The sequence below is a fragment of the Cariama cristata genome, unplaced genomic scaffold (genome assembly GCF_000690535.1).
Source record: "Cariama cristata isolate BGI_N322 unplaced genomic scaffold, ASM69053v1 scaffold7184, whole genome shotgun sequence".
Taxonomy (NCBI): domain Eukaryota; kingdom Metazoa; phylum Chordata; class Aves; order Cariamiformes; family Cariamidae; genus Cariama; species Cariama cristata.
Genome location: NW_009613468.1, coordinates 132,892 through 151,739, shown reverse-complemented (window position 1 = coordinate 151,739; position 18,848 = coordinate 132,892). Strand labels below are relative to the sequence as shown.

Below are 18,848 nucleotides of genomic sequence, written 5' to 3'. Positions count from 1 at the left end.
TAGGAATTACCGGGAAAGAAATGAACAAAATAGAGAACACCATGATAACTCCGCATAAATCTATAAATTACCGACATCTTTTGTACTATGAGCATTTCTGATCCTTTCATCTCAAAGGATGCAGCCAAACTGGGAGGCACACCAGGAGAGGCAACAAAAAGGATCAAAGGAATTTCAGGGAATGAGAGGAATGTGTGAGGGATGAGTGAGGAGGGAGGTCAAGGCTCTGCAGACCGACAAAGAGGTGACTTGGGGGCTACGCGATAGATATCTACAGGCTTGTGAAGGACACACGTGTCCGAAGATCAGTTGTGTATGTCTTTTCCAGTTCAAGAAGTGGGGACCATTAAATGAAGGCATTAAATTCGGAACAGAAAAAGGAGACGGCTCTTCATGCAGTGGGTAGCAGATCTATAAATCTCTTTGTCAGAGGTTTTTGAGTGTTTGAAAAGTTTGCACAAAGTCCTGGAAGAGAAATCCACCGAAGCGTAGAAATGCCCTCTGTTGCGGGAAGTTCCTGAGCCGATAATAATTGGTGACTGGGGGAGTATTAGGAGGAAGTATCTGAAGTTAGTCCTGCTCTTACTCATCCCCAACCATCTGCTTATGGTCATTGTTGAGACAGGATATGGAGTAGATGGATCCTTGGTCTTATATCCACGTCTGTCAGTATTTTCTCTTCCTGTTTTCCCTCTAATCAACTCCCCTCTCTCCTTAAAAATGTTTCCCTCCATTCTTTCTCAGCCCTTCCTTGTTTTCTGCCTGCACTTCCAGTCCCTCGCTCCAGCCAGCCCAGAGTTGCTCTCAGGCCCCTACTTGCAGTGAAGCTGAAAACAAATCATCTTGAAAAAACACAACCCCGGTGCAGCAATAACTCCTCCACCTCCTCTGCTGATCCCTGGAAAATGGAAAGGGTGTTAGTTGCGCTTCCAGCTTGCCAGCAAGACAGGGAGTATTAAGGACTGTGTAAATTGATTAGTAAAGAGTTACTCCTTTCTAGAGCCAAGAGGATCTAGTCAGGACAGTAAAGGAAAGGAAGGGAATTTCGGCATTATGAGAAGGAAGGAGTTGGGGATACATGCATCTTGGAAGGCTGTAGGTGTGAGGTTATGTCTGGAAGCCAAGTGAGCTGTTAGGAGTGACTTTGTGCATGGAAAATAACTTATGGGAGAAGGGTCTGAACAATATCTTGGACTTATATGTAGGGAATGTAGATTGGAAATAGAAGAAACCGAGCGCAAGAGTGGTTTCATGGTTTCATATAGAGGTTTCATGGTCTTTCTCTTCAGGTTTCTGACTGCTCAACCAAATCAGAAAATTAAAATCAAAGACATTTTTCCCCTGAAAGAAACACTAGGTGCTTGTGGAAACCTCATGCTTGGAGTGATAATGCTGTAGTTCCAGCCAAGACCTAGCTCCTCTGTGAAGGACATGGTCGTCGCTTTTGGACGGAGAAAGTGGAGGCTGAGTCACAGTGACTGCATGGGAGATGAGAGTGATTAGAGTCTAGCAAAGGAGGGAAAGGAGGCGGACAAGGAGGAAGGAAGGAAGGATTGGCTGAAATGTGATGGCATTCTGTGTCCATGAAGGATGCTAAGCAGTGTGAAGCAGGAAATTGAGGGTCAAGAAGCAAAATATAATTATCTGATAAGAAACTCAAGGTGAGAAAATTTCAGGTCACCTCAGGATGTGCAAACACCTGAAAAATTATTTTCAAATGCTGTTACGTTCCCTAATGGCCAGGAGTCTCAAGTACTGGCAAAGAAGTTGGAAGCAAAATGTGGTTTTTGGTGAGCCTCAGGCATTTGCATATTTTGTCGTGAATAGCTGGGGTTGCAGGGTGCTCAGGTGTGCAGACGTAGAAGTGATTTTTCTTCCCTGTGGAAATGTGAGCATGGGCTGATGAAGGGCTGAAAGATGGGATAGGTAAGACTGTTGTAGATCTTAATGCTTCTTTTCAGATAGTTCAGATCAATCAACTCTCTGTGGCAGCATACTGGAATAATTCAGGGCAAGCCATAATGTTCGGAAAGGATGAGCGTGAAAGGGAAACACTATCCATTTATCTGGTTGCGTGTAGATAACAGCAATGTGCAGCTGTCAAATGCTTTCTTTTTCCATAGAGCCATGGCAATATGCAACAAAACCATGCATGCCTTATACCCTACTGTTTTCAAAGATGCTCACCAGGAGGATAGGGCATTCCAGACGTCAGGAATCTCCCCTAGAGAATGCACTTTCCCTCTAGGTATCCCCCTCAATAGGGACACAGAGCCTCCTACAAATCAGAAAACAACTCAATCCTCATTCTGGCAACTGAGCAGAGCACCAGGGCCCCAACCCAACCTAATGCATGGAGGCAACTGAGAAATCCTCCAGGTAACTGAGAAATCCTCCATCCAGCCTGCAGCTCGTCAGCAAAGAGCTTCTCAGCACAGCTAACAGTGTCCTTGGTCACAAATTGGTCCCACACTGGAGAGAGAGGTTGAGGAGTGGTGATGGAGAGTTGCTGCTCTCTGAGGGTCATGACCGTGTCTGAAGTGAGATGGGCTGGTGATGTCCCCTCGGCTCTTGGTGGGAAAGCATCGACACTGCGGTGGGAAGCGATGGGGACCAGTGACAGTGAGAGCAGAGGGGCAAAAGAGACAGAAGAGGAATTTGCACCATTTTCACCAGGATTTCTTGTTTAGCATTCCTTGCTAAGCTCCTAAATAAATACAAATAAACAAACGATAATATAGGATGTAAAATATATCCCACTCCTACCATTTGTAGAAGATTTCCTCCTAGCCCCACTAACCCGCATGTCGGGGAAGGTGATGGGATGAACTCCCAGCTGGCTGCAGCTTTGCCACCAAATGCAGTGGGGCTGTCATTTCAACCTCTAACTGATTATTTTTGACCTAGAGCAGCAACGCTTGGACCATAGCTCCTTTGAATCACATCCACAGCCAAAGCTCGTGGAGCACGCTGGCAGGGGGCCAGCACACGTTCTCCCCCTCCACCCCCATAAAGCACATTTCACAACCTGTACGTGCTCCCTGCTACTATTTTCCCTCTCTGTTTCCTGCCTTAAATCGACTCAATATTCTCCACAACACGTGGCTACGCCGGCCCCGTGCTACCAATTGCACAGCGCTGGCCGCCGAGGCGTGGAGCAGGCGAGGCCCACATCATTCAGATTTTTTTTGATAACTTCCAAGTGGAAAACAGTTCCTATATATTCTTTACAATTCCAGGAATTTCCAGAGTTCCTGTCTTAAAGTTAGTGTCGTCACGATCGCCTCTTGAAAGATGTGAGTCAGCCCAACTTGAATTTGTAATAACATTGCCCCGATGCTGCTAGGATTTGATTGCTGCCCTAAAGAAAGGATAGATGCTGAGAAAAATATAGTGCCTGCTGTTAATCACTCTCAAAAACGATCACCGTCAGTGACGGGATGGCTTCCTCTTGCTCCTCGTACTGGTGCAATTGCCAAATATTACCTCCGTAAATAAAGAGTGTGACTGAGGCTGCCGGTGGCTTTGCCAAGAGGAATGCTTAGAGAGTTGAATGGGATGTAACGTGAAGGAAAGATTGCAGTGGCATCACACAGGAGGGTTTGGGAGGGAGGAGCGGAGAAGGTGAGGAGACAGAAGATGAGTATTTTTCCAACTGATACGGGGATGGAGGCTTTTCCGCTGGTAGTTGTCAGTGTACTATTGAACGGCAAATTGCAGAACTGCCTCTAGGACGGGGATTAAGATGCCTCTGGACAAGCTGGGTCTTTCATTTAGGACCATCTGTCATACAGAGGGTCAAATCCGTCCTGTAAATAAGTAGACAAATCCCTTAACGTGGCTCCTGTGCCCTGCTATAAATCACTGGGGTAACAACAAAGCCGCTTTTCCTCTGGGCACAAAATTTTCATAGGCAGGACTTCAGCTCGGAGCTGGTTTGTAGTTTGATTTCAGTGAAATACATCAAGATGACATGAAGTACACTCTTACCCTGGAAACTTTTCCCCATCGATAGTTATAAATATACCATGCTATTGTGCTTGGCACGCTGTATGCTAATAGAGGTGAGGGCTCCGAAACTCATTAGGAAGGGGGACGGGCTGCGGAGCAGAGTGAGGACAGCGTGAAGTGAAGGTTGATAACCACGGCCTTGTCCAGAATAGGCCATGGGAGTTTTCTTATCTCACTTTGGCAGGAGGTGCTGCTAGCTTCCTGTGCGAAATCAGGAGCATATGCTGCTTTCCTCTTGTTGTTTGGCTTCCTCCGCTACACAAGACGGTTCCCAGCACTGTGATTATCTTTGCATCTTCAAACATGGCACACTCTGCTTCCTCAAGGGCTTGATGTATTCTTGAGAAGCAGGCTGGCTCCCCTCCCCCCGGCCATTTCTCTAGGGTCTCCATCGGTGCCAGCTCTGCACATCCCGGACCTTTTATAAAGCTGAATTTGCTCCTGGTTGCATAAATCGCGCCCAGCCCTTCCAAAGAAGTGTAAATTCCCCAAAATAAGGGCGGTGACAGGTCTGCCGGCAGAGCTCGCCCCGCGTTGCAGGCAGCGCATCCCAGCCCCCAGCGCCAGCACAGCCCTGCTCACCCCTCCTTCCCCCCCGCGCTGGGCTTCTCTCGAAACCCACAGGAGAAGTCACCGTTTCTGTTTTTACAAAGGAACAACCTATTCCGCAGGCTTTCGACACAAAGGGCGAAGCGTACGGGGGTGTGTGTGTGCGTGCACACGGGCGAAGGCGCATGCGAGCACGCACGCAGGCACATGGAAAAAACTACTTAGGGGGTGAGAAACCCGATTTACGTTGCTTCTCCCAGTGCTCGACTAAGACAGCAGAGCCTGATTACTTCGCTCTGAGGTTTCATAATGTTTACAAACACGCATTTCTACCTCCCACCTCGTTAGCATTTATTATGTAGGATCTCTACACGTGCGCAGTCGTACCCACAAAGTAGGGAGGTGAAAGGATCCGCAGGGAAGCAGGTGTAAGAAGCGCTTAGAAATGTGCTGGCAGATATCAGCTTGTTTATCCATCTCTGTGCACACTGTGTGCTTTTTCATTAACCTGGCGGTAACCCTGCTGTAAGCTTTCCTGAAGATGCAAAGCAACGAGGCTCATCCCACAACAAAACATTTCAGGAATTCATGCGCTCCGGAGATATCTGGAGGAAGATTCAGATATCCAAAATTGAGTGGGATTTCCCTGCCAATACAGGCAGTTCTTGCTACAAATAGGATACCCTTGCTGTTTTACTGAGCGGATAGTTTGAAGTAACTTGTAATTTCTTTACAAAGCAGAAAAATATGTAGCTGATGTTATCTGAGGACACAGGCACCGACACATCAATTGAATTAACGGGAAAATGATTGTGTATTTTGGTCCCAGCCAGAGTATATTTTTATATTTTCATTTTTCTCTCTTTCTTTCCAAGCATCTGTACTTAACACAAACATTTGGTTTGATGACTACAGCGGAGCCTTTTCTCTTTCTGTTACAAAACGCCTGCTGTTAGAAGCCAAGGTCAGGTTAGGAGGCAGGACTCTTTAATTACTCCCATTTGTCCCTTCCCCGTTCCCTGATGCTGCCGGCTGAAGCGGTGGCTTCACGTAGCACGGCTGGCAGGAGCAAGAGCCCGGATGACTGAGTACTAACCCCAGTAACCAGCCCAGGAGGCTGGAGGTGGCTCCTCTGCCGTCCCTAAGCTGCGTTAGTGGATCTGAGGTTATAGTGAGAGCATTTGGCAGCTGAGGAGAGAAAGCATCTGGTTCTCCATCCAAAGGGATGAGCCTGAGCCTTGTCCTAGACTTTGCCTGCCAGCCACACCGCAGCTGATTTGTCACTGTTTGCTGATCCAGCAGACCGTGGAGCCCAACTGGTGCGTACGGCGGTACTCACATCTCCCACTGCGTACCATGGGCTCTTGGATAATGTGTTCTCAGCTTGATTGTGGCTCCTTTTTTATTAAAACCCCGGACAACAGCTATTAAGTGTATTAGATTTTCTACTATAATTGCATTAACATTGTAATCAGCAGTTTGGATGTAGCATGGCATGTGAAGTCAGTAGAGTTCATGTAGGTGCCTCCAGGGCTAATATTTCATCTCGTGTTTTACATGTGTTTTTCTTATTATTGTGATGTTATTGTAATTATGACGGTGGTTTGTATTATGGTATTAATGAGTAATCAGCACCTCATTGTGCTAAGCATCAACAAAGACATAACACAGCCCTCATCCCTCAGACGTTGCAACCTAAATATATAATATTTTTCAAGGAATTATAAGGAAGAGTATAATAACAAGTAAGCCTGGAGGCTCCAGAGATGCAGGAAAGGATGCTGCCTTTCAGAGATGCACAAGCAGTTTATGAATATGCATTATCCTTCTCTCTATCCTTTACTGAAACATGTGTCACTGTAAGGACTTTTATAGTAAAGAGGACAAATTTTCAGCATTGTAACAAAGGAACATAAATTCATTCTTTAAGGAAAGGAAAAAAAAAAACATTAAAATTACTTTTTAGTATGGGCGAAATGAGATTTTGGGGTCTTTGTCTTCCCGTACAAAGATTGCCCAAATATGCGCTCCCAAGGATGTGCCTTTGATACTGCCCGTTTGTGCCCCTACAGTACTGGCATCATGAAATACGTTCTGATATCTGCTACGGCATGGAAATGTTATCAGCTTACCAACATTATCATGTCTTCTGTGTTCTGGTCTTGTTACAGAACCAGACTTCTTAAAGCATTAAAAGTGCAAAGTAAATGGCCTCTGCCTTTCTGAATAATTTTTAACCCTTTTTTCCCATCTGAACGCATCAACTGTCTTAATGCAGCTGTCTTTCATCCACCTTGGCCTCAAAAATCATGTATTAGAACTTGGCTTTTAAACCAGAGTCTGGAAGAAATGGTTGTATAGATAGGACTTTCTTGCCATGCTATTGCTCCCTGTCCTCTCTCCATGCATGAACAACCATGGCCTGCTCCCGTTTTTTGGCTTTTTTAACTCACTGAGCCTCTCAACACACATTAAGAAATTTGGGCAGACAATCATATGTCTATGCTAATGATTACAGCCCAAGTTAGTTTACATATCATCATTTCTTTAAGCTGTAATATCTGCTAAGACACTGGCCAGTTTGACGCAAAGCTGCATAATTAAAAATAAGTATGTAAAGTTAGTGTACCATTGATATTATAAACAACACGAAGTTTAAGCAAACTGCACAGTTAGCTGAAGGGAAATGAACATCATTCTTTGGTCAGGATTGCATCACATGCTGTTATCCAGTCGCTGGGCTTTAAAGGTCGTTTCTCCAAACAACTGATATACATGTCAGAATTATTTGATTACAGATACTACAGTTGTTATCTTTCAAATCCATGGAAGATCAAAGGAACATATTGTATTTGAAAGAGCTTGACCCTGCTGAAGGGTTAAGCTCTGCTGATGAAGCTGGAATTGAACAAGCAACAACTAAATTTTGGATGAAAAGCAAAACTAAATATCCTCAAAGAAGAATAGGGACAGACAGCATTTAAGAAGCATTCCAATGTGTTTATTTCCATGTGTACCAAATTAGGGTTTGGGAAACAAATTAGCTCTACCATGACCACACCTGAATGTTCTGATTAGAAGCCAATTGGTTGCATAAGACGAAAACATTTTTTCCCTGAGATTTCCATTCATTAACATGACTTTGATTTTTTGTTTCAGAGTAAATGAACATTTAAGTCCCTTTGGCAATTAGGTATACTTCTGTTTAACTTTGTTTTGCTAACTTGCAGGATTATGGTTATTTTTACTGTGTGTCCTGTAATCATTGAACCTCAGTATCGATATTTTGCCATTTTGTAAATGGAACTAAGGAAAACATTCAGAAATGAAAACTTGCATCTTTTTTCATGCTAACAAAAAGAACCTGCATATAGCGAAACAGCATCCACTGCATTACGAAATGGATCTCGAAACAAATGTAACTTGCCTTGAATTTAAGGCTGAAAATAATATGAACTCATGTTTGAAGCCAAGCCTGAACCATGACAATGGCTGAAAACAGGAGCATTGGAAATGGGATGTTGGTTTTGCACAGTCCTATAATTAGGCTCAGACTGTAAATTGTGACATCCCAGTCCATGGTGGGTTAAATGTTAACACTGACCCCAGAGTGGATTCAGTCATCAGGCTCCAAACCTCCAGATTCAGTGAAAAGTAACTCTACTTGCCTGGTCATCACAGCACCTGCAGTTTCCCTGACCGATTGTTGTTTCCAGAAGAACTGTTTTGTCGTATGCGTTGAATGTTTCAGTCTGTCACCAAATCAATAAAATTTCAATTTTTGTTGTCTTCAGGCATGGCTTTTGCTCTTATACCGAAGGATCTTTCGACCTGAAAGCTGGCAGCAACATAGGAAACAGGATCCAGAGCATCACTGAGCGAACGGCTGTCATAGAGGGCAAAAACAAGGTATGAATCCTAGGAGCAGATAACCTTTCAGTGTGACAGCATGTGTTGAAAAGGCACTGTGAGATGCTATCGAGGTAACAATGAAGAAGCCAGTATTTTTATATTGTTCAGATTTGAAGAGCTGCATGCATGCAAATAACCTTCATACTTGGTATTTGTCTGCTGAGATGTAGAGCTGTACTTATTTCTGCGTGCAGTCATACTAGGGTAATGTGACACGGGATTCACCATATCTGCTCTCTTAGTAGTAGTAGTAATAGTAGTCTGTAGTAACTTAGGGCACCTCAGGAGCACAGGAGCCAGGTTCCAGGCCATCTTTGCTCCATTTTGTGACATTGCACAATTTCCTGTTGTTTTTTCCTATGAGAATTAAACAATTTACTCTCATTGGAGAGTTTATTCAGAGATGTGGTCCCAACTTATTAGATGACCAGGTCTTTTCTTGCAATAAAAAATTTAAAGGGCCAAATGAATCCTGATTACAGAAGCAAAGTTTAAGAGAGATCTCAATCAGAGACATCATGGTGGGATCCATCCCAGTGGCATTAACTGTCTAAATGTTAAATGTCTAGTCCAAATCAAGCATCCCTTTATGGGCCATGGGGAGATGCAGGCACTTCTGAAGGACGAGTAGGCCTGTAGTCTGTTGGTGTCTAATGTGGGAGAGAAAGCCAATGAGATGAACTTGCCAAGGACCATGGAGGATTGTCCATCAGTTAAAAGCTTCAAAATCAAGATGTTTTACTAAAGGATGCCCTAGATCAACTGCACTTGAGATTGATTTGGTGTGGTTGAGTAGCCTCCTATGGAGACGCTCAGGTGAAGATGCACAATGCCATGCCACTGTCACAGCATGTAGTTTCACAGGTTCATTTGGTTTGTGGCAGCAATGGCTGAAGAGATTATAAATTTTAAAGCCTACCTTATTCTAAGACTGTCATTTCTATAGACACTGGAATGTCTTTTGTAATTCTAAGGGCACTGCAGATATAGGTTTCCTTTCCTTGATGGCTGCCTTCAGTCTTCTGCATACGAAAATGGGTATAAAATGCAATTATTCTCATGTTAGGGCCCTTTCACACACCGCAGAATAAATAGGGCTTTGTGTGCAGCCAAGAATAGGCCTGGAACTGCATTTTTCTCCTGCTGTTGTGTTATTTAGAAAGCATGACAGATGTTCATGGGGCCGTTCCAGCACATGGGAATGGGCTGGATCCCAGTGAGGCATTTGGTCAATTTAGCTGACCACCTCAGCGTGCTTGAAGGTCAAGGCAAAGATGGGAGCAAACAGCTTCCTAGGGGAGACTATCATAGGGAAAGCACACCAAAAAATGAGATATAAGGAGGGATTTGAAGGAGGAAACGGAAATAATTTCAAGCACAGGAAGACAGAGCCTATTCCAAGTGGGGAATGATGAACAAAAGATGATAAGAACCAGTTGTTTTCCAGAAGGCCATGCTATGGGTGAAGTCCTACCTGCTCACAGGGTGCAGAAGGAGCTGTCTAACGACCAGATCTCATTCTCCTTGTGTGCCATGCGTTTTGGAGACAGTGGAAGAGGAGTAGCTGAAATGTCAAATCAACTTCCAGTCAACAGCAAATAAATTCCTCCCTGGAGGAAGATGCTAGTAACGGGTCCTTGCGGCAGGACTACAGGTTTTGTTTGAAGTCTTTGGCAAGCAGCCCTTTTTTTAAAGTTGTGCCCAGAAATGAACCGAGGAATGGTCTCTGCATGTGTTACATGGAAAGTTTTGCAGTGAAACTTAGTGATTCTCCTCGGTATTCCTTGTCTTCATGCTGTTTCGTTCGACTAAGGAAGGTCTACCTTGCATTGCTTTATTCCTCCTGGTCCCTGTGGGGAAGGGGAGGTTAGTGAAACAATTTCCGTGCTCAGCTTTTTCACAGCTTTTTTAAGGTTTCTTCATTTCTGCTGCTCTTCCGTAGCTTTTCAAGCACAGCTGGATTGCTATTGTAATTAGAAAATGCTCTCTAAGCCTGGGTTCCTGGCCAAGCTGTGAGTTGCATGATTTGCACACACATAGCTGCTCTAGAGCATCCAGGATTTTTTTTTTTTTTTTTTTTTTCTGTGGGAGTCTATAGCTTTTCACTCTTTGTGGTCCAAGAGTCATTCTTGGTCTCCCAGAGCAAACTCAAAGAGACACAGTTCAGACAAAACCCTTCCTCATCTGCTGGGATATTGTAAGACTGTTAATAGCACTGAGCTCACTGAATGCGGGACGTCATCCCGAGCGTCTGGCTCTGACGGTCTGCTACTGTGCGCGGTTCTGCTACTGCAGACAGCTATCAGCAGCTCTCTGAGACTCTTCCACATCAATGGAGTCCTGCTAATTCAACAGAATGTCTACCCCACTTCCACATCCAAGCATAGCAAGCATGGTAAAAACAATGTCAAAGCTCAGTGGGAGCAACAAAGACGTCGGAGACAAAGCAGTAGGAAATGGATGAAGAAACTCAAAAAGTTGCACATTTGGATTAGCATGAAAGGAGAATTGGGGGTGACCACAGGATGAGACTATTGTAATCAAGGGAAGAGATGAACAAGGAATGGTCGAAAGGTTTCTTTTAGCAATCAAGGTAGCTGTTTTCACCTTGCTTAAGGAGATTGTGCCAATTCCGCCCGTTTCCTGTATGTGCAACATCTGAATCCCTCCAGTTCAACTTTTTGCTGTGGTAGGTTGATGGGTTGCCTGTTTGTCTGTGGTTATCAAGGTAGCCACAAGTATATTTTTAAAGTTAGAAAAACCTCAAACCCTGTGTCAAGTAATGCAGGAAGCCTGTGCTACATTATTCTTCTGGTGACAGAGAAACCGTGACAACAACAGTGTTTTAGTAACATTTCCGTGGAAACCTCTCTAAAAGGACACTGAGAAACTCGAGTGGTATAATGGAAGAACTTTGTAACATAAGCCATAATACTTAATCACAAGACAACTCTTGAAGTGACTTGATTCCCCCACCCAAAGTTTTCGTTCTCATTTTGTTGGACATTTCAGTGACTTCCTACAAAGTTGCGCTATTCTTAGGCGTATCATATAAACAGGTCACAGACACGCTCCAGTCATTCAGCTGCTAGAAACCATCACTTCTCAGTGTTCCCAGCTAAAGCTAACTGCCATGTATAACTCAGGGCTAATACTTAGTATTATTATTATTATTAGGATCATCAGTGTTCATTAAAATGTCAATCCGTGAATGACCTGCAATAATGAGGTACAAAGACCTGGTGTATTCACTGGTATCAGTGCATACGTATCGGGCATGTGTTCTCTCCATCTTTGAAAGGAGTCAGTACTCCTTGTACAGAGGTACAAGGGACAGGGAGCTGCAGGAGAGGTAGACAAAGATCCTGGGTGTGGAGAATGGACAGAAGAGCACTAAGAAGGTGAGTTCAGATGAGAGAGAGAGCAGAAAGTGTTGACCAAGAAGAAAGGATGATAAATCCAAGGGAAGGAGACAGTAGACAGGAGGGCAGTTGAGTACAGGGAAAAGTTGGAGGGGGTGGGACAAAACCCCCTTGTTTTTTGGGAAATAAGCTACTAGAGCCACATTCTTGAGAACCTGAATTGGAACAGAAGATCCCTGACTGCCCCGGCCCTCTGCTGCTACCAAATGTTGGGGTCCCACTGACAGTAACAGGTACCATGAAAGCTGGGTCTGTGCCACAGTGCATGCCTCCAGGAACTGCGTGTAGAGAGTAGCAATGCACGCAGTTGTGGTTTATCATTCATATGTGTGTCTGTGTGTATATCTATCTATCCATCTATGTGTATGTGTCTGTACACCCTTGTTTTCTGCTGCATAAATACCTTACTGACACAAGTTTTTAGTGATCCCACGCCTTGTGAGTGACAAAGCCACCTGACTTCAGGGAAAATGAAAAGTAATGGCCCTGTAACAGGATTCTGCCAGACCAAACCTAGGCTCATTCTTGTCCATTTCTGGTTTGACTGGCAATGATGGATCAACCTGACATGTGCTGACTGTGGGTAGTATTAAAAACTGTGACCGCCCAACATAAAGGTGGAGTGCTAGATAGTTAGAAGAGTCAATCCTTCTTGGACATGGCTGATAAGGTGTGACCATGCAAAATAGTGTGGGTCCATCTCTCCTGCGTCTTCTATGCCAAGCCCTAAACCTCTAGCTCTCTTCCATGTCCCCTCATTATTGATGAGACGAGGAAGCATGTGTTGTCTATTCTCAGTCCCTACACATACCAGCTGTCTGGCCAGTACATCTGGGGAGATTGGTCATCTGGAACCCAAAGCAGAAGAGAAAGCTGTTTAGTTCACTACACCACCACTCATTTTGATCTTTCTCCTCTACCCAACAGCTAGTTTTCATTAAATACATGAGATCTTATGAGCTTTGAGCTGTCTGTCAACTTTGGTTGAAATTGGGCAATGGCTTCAAAAATTGCTGAGCACGTGGGGGAGGAGAGGATACTGGCAGACCGATGGACAGACAGTGTGATATTCCTAGGAAGCCAGGCTAAAGATAGCAGTGGGAGCGTAGCTTCCCTCTCTTTCAGCACATTGTCACTTCTCCTGGGGCCTTCCTAAGTGCTACTAGAATCACTGTCAACACTTTTAAGCAGATTGCTGGGAGATGCCAGCTGAGCCGAGCCCTTGGTGAGATCAAAACCAACAGAACTTGGCACCTGCCTCTGCTGAGCTGCTGAAATTGATCCCCTCCCTCGGTGCAGGAGGAAGGCGTGAGTCAAGCGCTGGTCCTGGGGAGGAGGGCGGGGGATGCTGGTGGCATAGCCGTCGGTAGCATCATCTCCTCTCAAGTCAACTGGCTGCATTTGGACTCATGGCCTGTTCGAGCAGGACAACATGGGATGCAGAGGGAAACCACAGCTCTGCTTGTTAAACAGCAGTGACTCGCCTGTCTGGCCCCAGGGGGGAAGAGGGTGCTGTCTTACATGAATTCATGTCCTACTGTTGAAGATATTTCGGTGTTTCTTCTGTGGTGGTCCTGAAGGTGAAGCGTGTTGTCCAGATACTTTGCACTGATGCTCCTTGCCAACACATGAGGCATATAGATCATACATCTTTAGCATAAATAGAGCGATCTAATGGTGTGCTGCTGATATTTCAGTATAGGTCTTCCTAAATAATATTCCTTTAGCCAAAGAGAAATCCAAGGGAGTGGATTTTCATTTATTTCATTTTTTTTAACAAATACATCTTGTTAAAAGCATAACTAGGAGGGAATCAACAGTATTTGACAGACTTGCACTAACCTGCTCAGTGTTGAAAGGGCAGTATTTTGCTTTTTAAATCTGTGGACTGTTTCAAGAAGTTAGGACAGAAATGTATGAATGGAGCCTGTTTATGCTGGTGTCTGCAGAGGTCTTCGAGGAGTCAAGCAAGAGTCAAGCTGTCAAACATTTTCTGAAACCTCCTCTTGCTTCTCTGCCATCAGCTGGAGCAGTGGGTATCCTCTATAGCTAAGCTACTTTGAGACAAGAGAAATTCAAGCAGACCCTCCAGGGGAAAGACCAGCCCACCCTGACTCCAAGCACAACGGTCATGCCAGTTGCCTTGCACTCTCTTTTTTCCCCCCCAGTCTTTTCCTCATCGGTTTCCACCACAAACAAATCTGCAAGTTCCTCTTCCATCTCTCAGGATTTCTGCTTTACGCCTCTTTTATTTGCCGACAGAAGCAGCAGCAGTATGGGATTTACTTCCCTAGCCCCTGGCTTTGAGATGAGCCTGTAGTGCTTCAGCTGAGATGATGGGTGCAGAAAGGAGGAATAAAGGATCAAAGCTTTGGTGGTAAACGAGGTTTGTGGATAGATGACACTCAAGATGCCGAGCATGCCAGGAAGGACTTGCCCTGTTCTGTCTGATCATGGCAACTGGATTCAGACTTTTATTTATATATTCTGTATATAACTTGGTTGCAAATCTGGGTCCTGAAGCTCTCTGTTGTGAAGCCAGATGACACAAGGCTGTGAGAACTTCTTCTCGTGCTCCTTTTGCCGCAATCGGAACCACGCAGCACAGAGTGATCTCAAACAGCCGTAATTGCTCAATAAACGACAATGTGCCAGGCTTAGTTTTGTGCACACAACTTCTCCGGTGGGTTTTGGCTGGCATCCACAATGCAGAACACAGACTGCACCACTGGAGGGCTCACAAACTGTTTAAAGAGATGTTATCTTATCCTTATGACTGATTTATAAGCTAAAAGATTTATGCAGAGACAAGTCGTCTCTAAAATATTCCGTTCTGTTGCAAAGTCAGTCTTGCTTTTTCCTAGACACTCTGGCTTTCACTGCCATAGTCAAGTAAACACGCCAATGACTGCTCTCTGGCACTAAGGCCTGTGTTCATAACATTTATCTCCCTTGCGCCCCAAAAGACGTTGGTTGCAGAGACGTTGCCTGTTGGCAGTGATCCATGGCCCGTACTAGAGGAGTGTTTGGGACAGTGCAAGTTGGTCAAAGCCGAAACAATGCTGGGGAAAAGCTAACAGTTTAAATCACTGAATTTTAGTGACGAGGAATGTTCTCTAGGGCCATTTAATATGCAAGAAATGGCATCATCTGTGAGCGCTCTGGTCCGTAACTGCAGTCATAGAGCTTTAGTGTAACCGTATGCGCTATCCTCAGTGTAATACAAGTGATAATCACATCATAGCAGGCTGGAGCAGTAAAACTCAGGTAAGATGCACAATTTTTCATTAAAAACTAATACCTGATAATGCCAGGACAAAATACAGTTCGATACCAGCAAAAACTTTCCAAACCATTGGAGTAATTGTGGGAGGAATAATTGACATGTATTTTTCAGTCTCTGAAATGCTCTGGTCCTGGGTACAGTAGGATAAAGGCAGGGCTCCTGCAGTCAGAGAGTAAGAGCTTCCTTCTCCTTCACTGTGCATTTTAGGTCACTGTTCCTACCTGGGCAAAGTTGCTATGAGGTAATACCAACCAAAGCAAAAAAGGCTAATTTTGTGGTGGAAAGTCTAGGATGGCAGAAGCAGTGTTAGCCCTCTGGTAGATGTTATGGGACTCCCTTCTCTTCTGAGTTAGTGCTGATAAAACGGCTGCAGGAATCCTGGTGCTGAGCCCTGTGTCCACACTTTACAAAATTATCTTTAAAAACTGAAAGGAATTCAAAGAGAATGACAAAATATAGACAGGGCTAGACCCACGGTTTATAATTAGACACTTGTAGAGGTCAGCCTACTGAATTTAGCAACACAGGATGATTATTTATAAGGGCTGTCTATCTGGTATTACTGGGCCTCTTTCGTCTCACGGAAGAGTCAAAAAGGTAGGTTAGAAAAATTCTAGCTAGAAATGAGATGTAGTTTGTTAGCAGACTGGTAGCTGACCATTGACACAGCGTAACAGGGTAGAGGTGCTGTTAGCATCACTTGTAGTCTTGAACTTCCCATAGGGCAGTTTTCTAAAGCAAATAAGCCAAAATCAAATTACTTCACTCTACTGTGTTTGCTTGAGTAGTAGGAAAAGTAATAGACTCTTTCTACTAAGGAATGTTTTGGGAAATGAGAGGATCTATATTATTTGGGGGTTCAACGAGGAGTTTGGAGACAGCCATGAAGTCTCTGAGTAGGAGACATAGAAGCAGTGCAAATATTCAGCCAGTGTTTATGTAGAAATATAGATAACTGGTCCTTATTTATTACTGACTCACCCTCTTGTGCTTGTCTCTGGACTGCAGCAATCAGGCAGACTTGAAAGAATGTTTTAATTGCACAAAAATGATTTTGAAGGTTTTTTAAAAAGCCAAATAATTCCAGACAATGGGATTCTGCGGTGACACAATTTCCTTTCGTCACTGTCCCAGCTCTGACTGTAACTCCAGCCAAAGCATGCTTTACAGAAGAAGTAAAACGGAGACAGCAAGACAGAAAATTAAGCTACCAAGTTGTATCTGAGAGCACGTCCCACTGCTAAGCTTCATGTGCATGCCCCTTGTCTCAGCTTCATATCAGAATGACACCTCGGTTGTTTCTGTATAACTTTCTTCTTTCACTTAGTGCCCAAGGCATTAGAGCATGGCTTTCCATCACCATGAAGGTCTAACTCTTATTTATTGTGATGGTTTTTATCTTTCTAAAAGCACATCAGGTGTTGGTGGTTCTTGGCCTTCTAAGGTCTTATCTTGTAAGTCATATCACTTTGTGAAAATATTCAGTGTGCCGAACCTCTTAAGATGGTGATAGAATACAATGTAAAGAAAACTGACATATTACTATTTAATAATAGCAATGCTAAGTCCAAGAAGAGGAAATAGTCCAAAAGAGAATGAGTAAACATCTCTTTTGCCCCATCCTTTCTCCCCTGACACGTATATGAGAAAATGAAAGAGAAATCAAATGCATTTAGTGCCAAACAGAGATATTTTTTTCCCAGCATTATCCAAGTGCGTGAGGCACGCCTCACCTATTCCCTTTGCAGTCGGGCTTTCCTACAGGCTGCTTATCTCCTTAGGTGAACCACGTTGTGTCACTCTTCAAGTCTTATGAGGAGCGGCTGAGGGAGCTGGGGGTGTTTAGCAAGGAGAAGAGGAGGCTGAGGGGAGACCTGATCGCTCTCTACAACGACCTGAAAGGAGGGGGTAGCCAGGTGGGGGTCGGTCTCTCCTCCACAGTAACCAGCAATAGGACAAGACGAAACGGTCTCAAGTGGTGCCAGGGGAGGTTCAGGTTGGATACTAGGAAGAACTTCTTCACTGTTAGAGTCGTTAGGCATTGGAACGGGCTCCCCAGGGAGGTGATGGAGTCACCATCCCTGGAGGTGTTCAAAAAACGTTTAGATGTGGCACTTCGAGACATGGTTTAGTGGGCATGGTGGCGTTGGGTAGAAAGTTGGACTTGATGATCTTTGAGGTCTCTTCCAACCATAATGATTCTGTGATTCTATGTTTTGTAGCGTATCATTACATCAGCAGCAAGAGATAAATCAATCGGAAAGACACGTTCAAAGATTTTTGGTTATGATGGCTCTGATAATACAAGGGTCACCCAAGGAGCTTGTTTCCTGTTATTCTCCCACCCTTTCCAAAGATGTATATGTGGTGACATCTCTTTTAAATAGCCCCAGTGGTGCCCAGCACTGAGCGAATGGGAAGAGTGGATCATGGGACTGTCAATGGTAACTTAGGAAAAAGAGAAGGGAAGCTTTAAACGAGTTCCTGAGCCAACAAGAGCTAAACCTCTTCTTTCTTTCACAGACTGCTAGCACTCTCATTGTAGCTGAAGCCAAATCTTCTGGAATCTACAGCTGCATGGCATCCAATAAAGTGGGAAAATCCGAAAGAAACATCAGCTTTATTGTAACAGGTAAGATCTAGTCCCTTACTAGAACCAAATGTGTTTCCTGATCCTGAGGTTATAACTGTTAGGCTGTTGTGGCTTTTTTTTTATATATCACAGTTTGAGAATTGTTGTAATGTGTGCACCTGTAAATTCATACCATGCACTTGGGTGTTCCTAGAAGGGTTTTTCAAAGCAACTGCTCTGGATTTCTAAGAAGGACACCAAATTGGTGAATGACTCATCCCTCCATCAAGTATCCAGCATGACACAAATTGCTAACGAATACAGCAACCTGTAATTCCCCCTTTTAAATCACCTAGTCTCTGCAATCATTCCGTACGTGAAATTTTACTATATTTTCATAGGTCAGTAAGCCAGTTTCATGTGTAACATTGACAGTGTCTACAGCCTCATCTTGCTGCCAGCCAGGAGGTCTCACAATGTAGTGTCCAGAGCAGTGTCAGCATCTGCAGGCAGCGTGGTGCCAGAGGAGGGATGCCTGGGGTACCTGGGTAGCCCCTCAGAGCTCTCAGGGACTATGGCAACTTGTAGGTAGAAAAGTGGCAGAGTACAAACTGCAGAGTTTTGTTCCCTCTTCTGAGAAAGACAACCTTGGATGTCATTTGGAACTGAGAAGACTCGTTGTGTTAGCTGCACATATGAGTATGCTTCCAGTTATTTTTCCATTACTAGATGTGTTTAGATGTTTTCAGGTTCAGAAACAAATTATTAAATGTTTGACTTACAGGAATTACTGAAAAAAAACCACACTGAGTTTTTGAGAATAAATACTGCATGATTTAGCAGCATAAAGTCTGCACATGCCATTACAAAGGATTTGTTTTCTGGCAAAAGATTTTATTTTGGTTTTGTTTACAAAGTGGTAGTTCATAGAGCACTTAGGCTGATGACAACTTTCAGGGTCGGTCATTAAAGAAATGTAATTCATTCAGAAATACGAGAAAAGACAAAAAGTTTAAAATATTCTGATACTTCAATGCCAAAATCATAATCTTGAAGCTGAAAGGGAAAAATAATTTAATGTATCTCTTTTAATTTT

The 18,848-nt window shown here is 44.0% G+C and overlaps 1 protein-coding gene across 1 annotated transcript in view; it reads left to right on the top strand.

Moving 5' to 3' along the window:
- The first annotated feature begins 8,358 nt into the window (after positions 1–8,358).
- Positions 8,359–18,848, top strand: part of FLT1 (fms-related tyrosine kinase 1) — a 59,192-nt gene continuing 48,702 nt past the window's right edge. The window contains exons 1-2 of the mRNA XM_009699039.1: positions 8,359–8,469; positions 17,704–17,812. Coding sequence (XP_009697341.1) covers positions 17,758–17,812 — 55 coding nt within the window. The 5' untranslated portion in view covers positions 8,359–8,469; positions 17,704–17,757. The remainder of the gene's footprint in view (positions 8,470–17,703; positions 17,813–18,848) is intronic.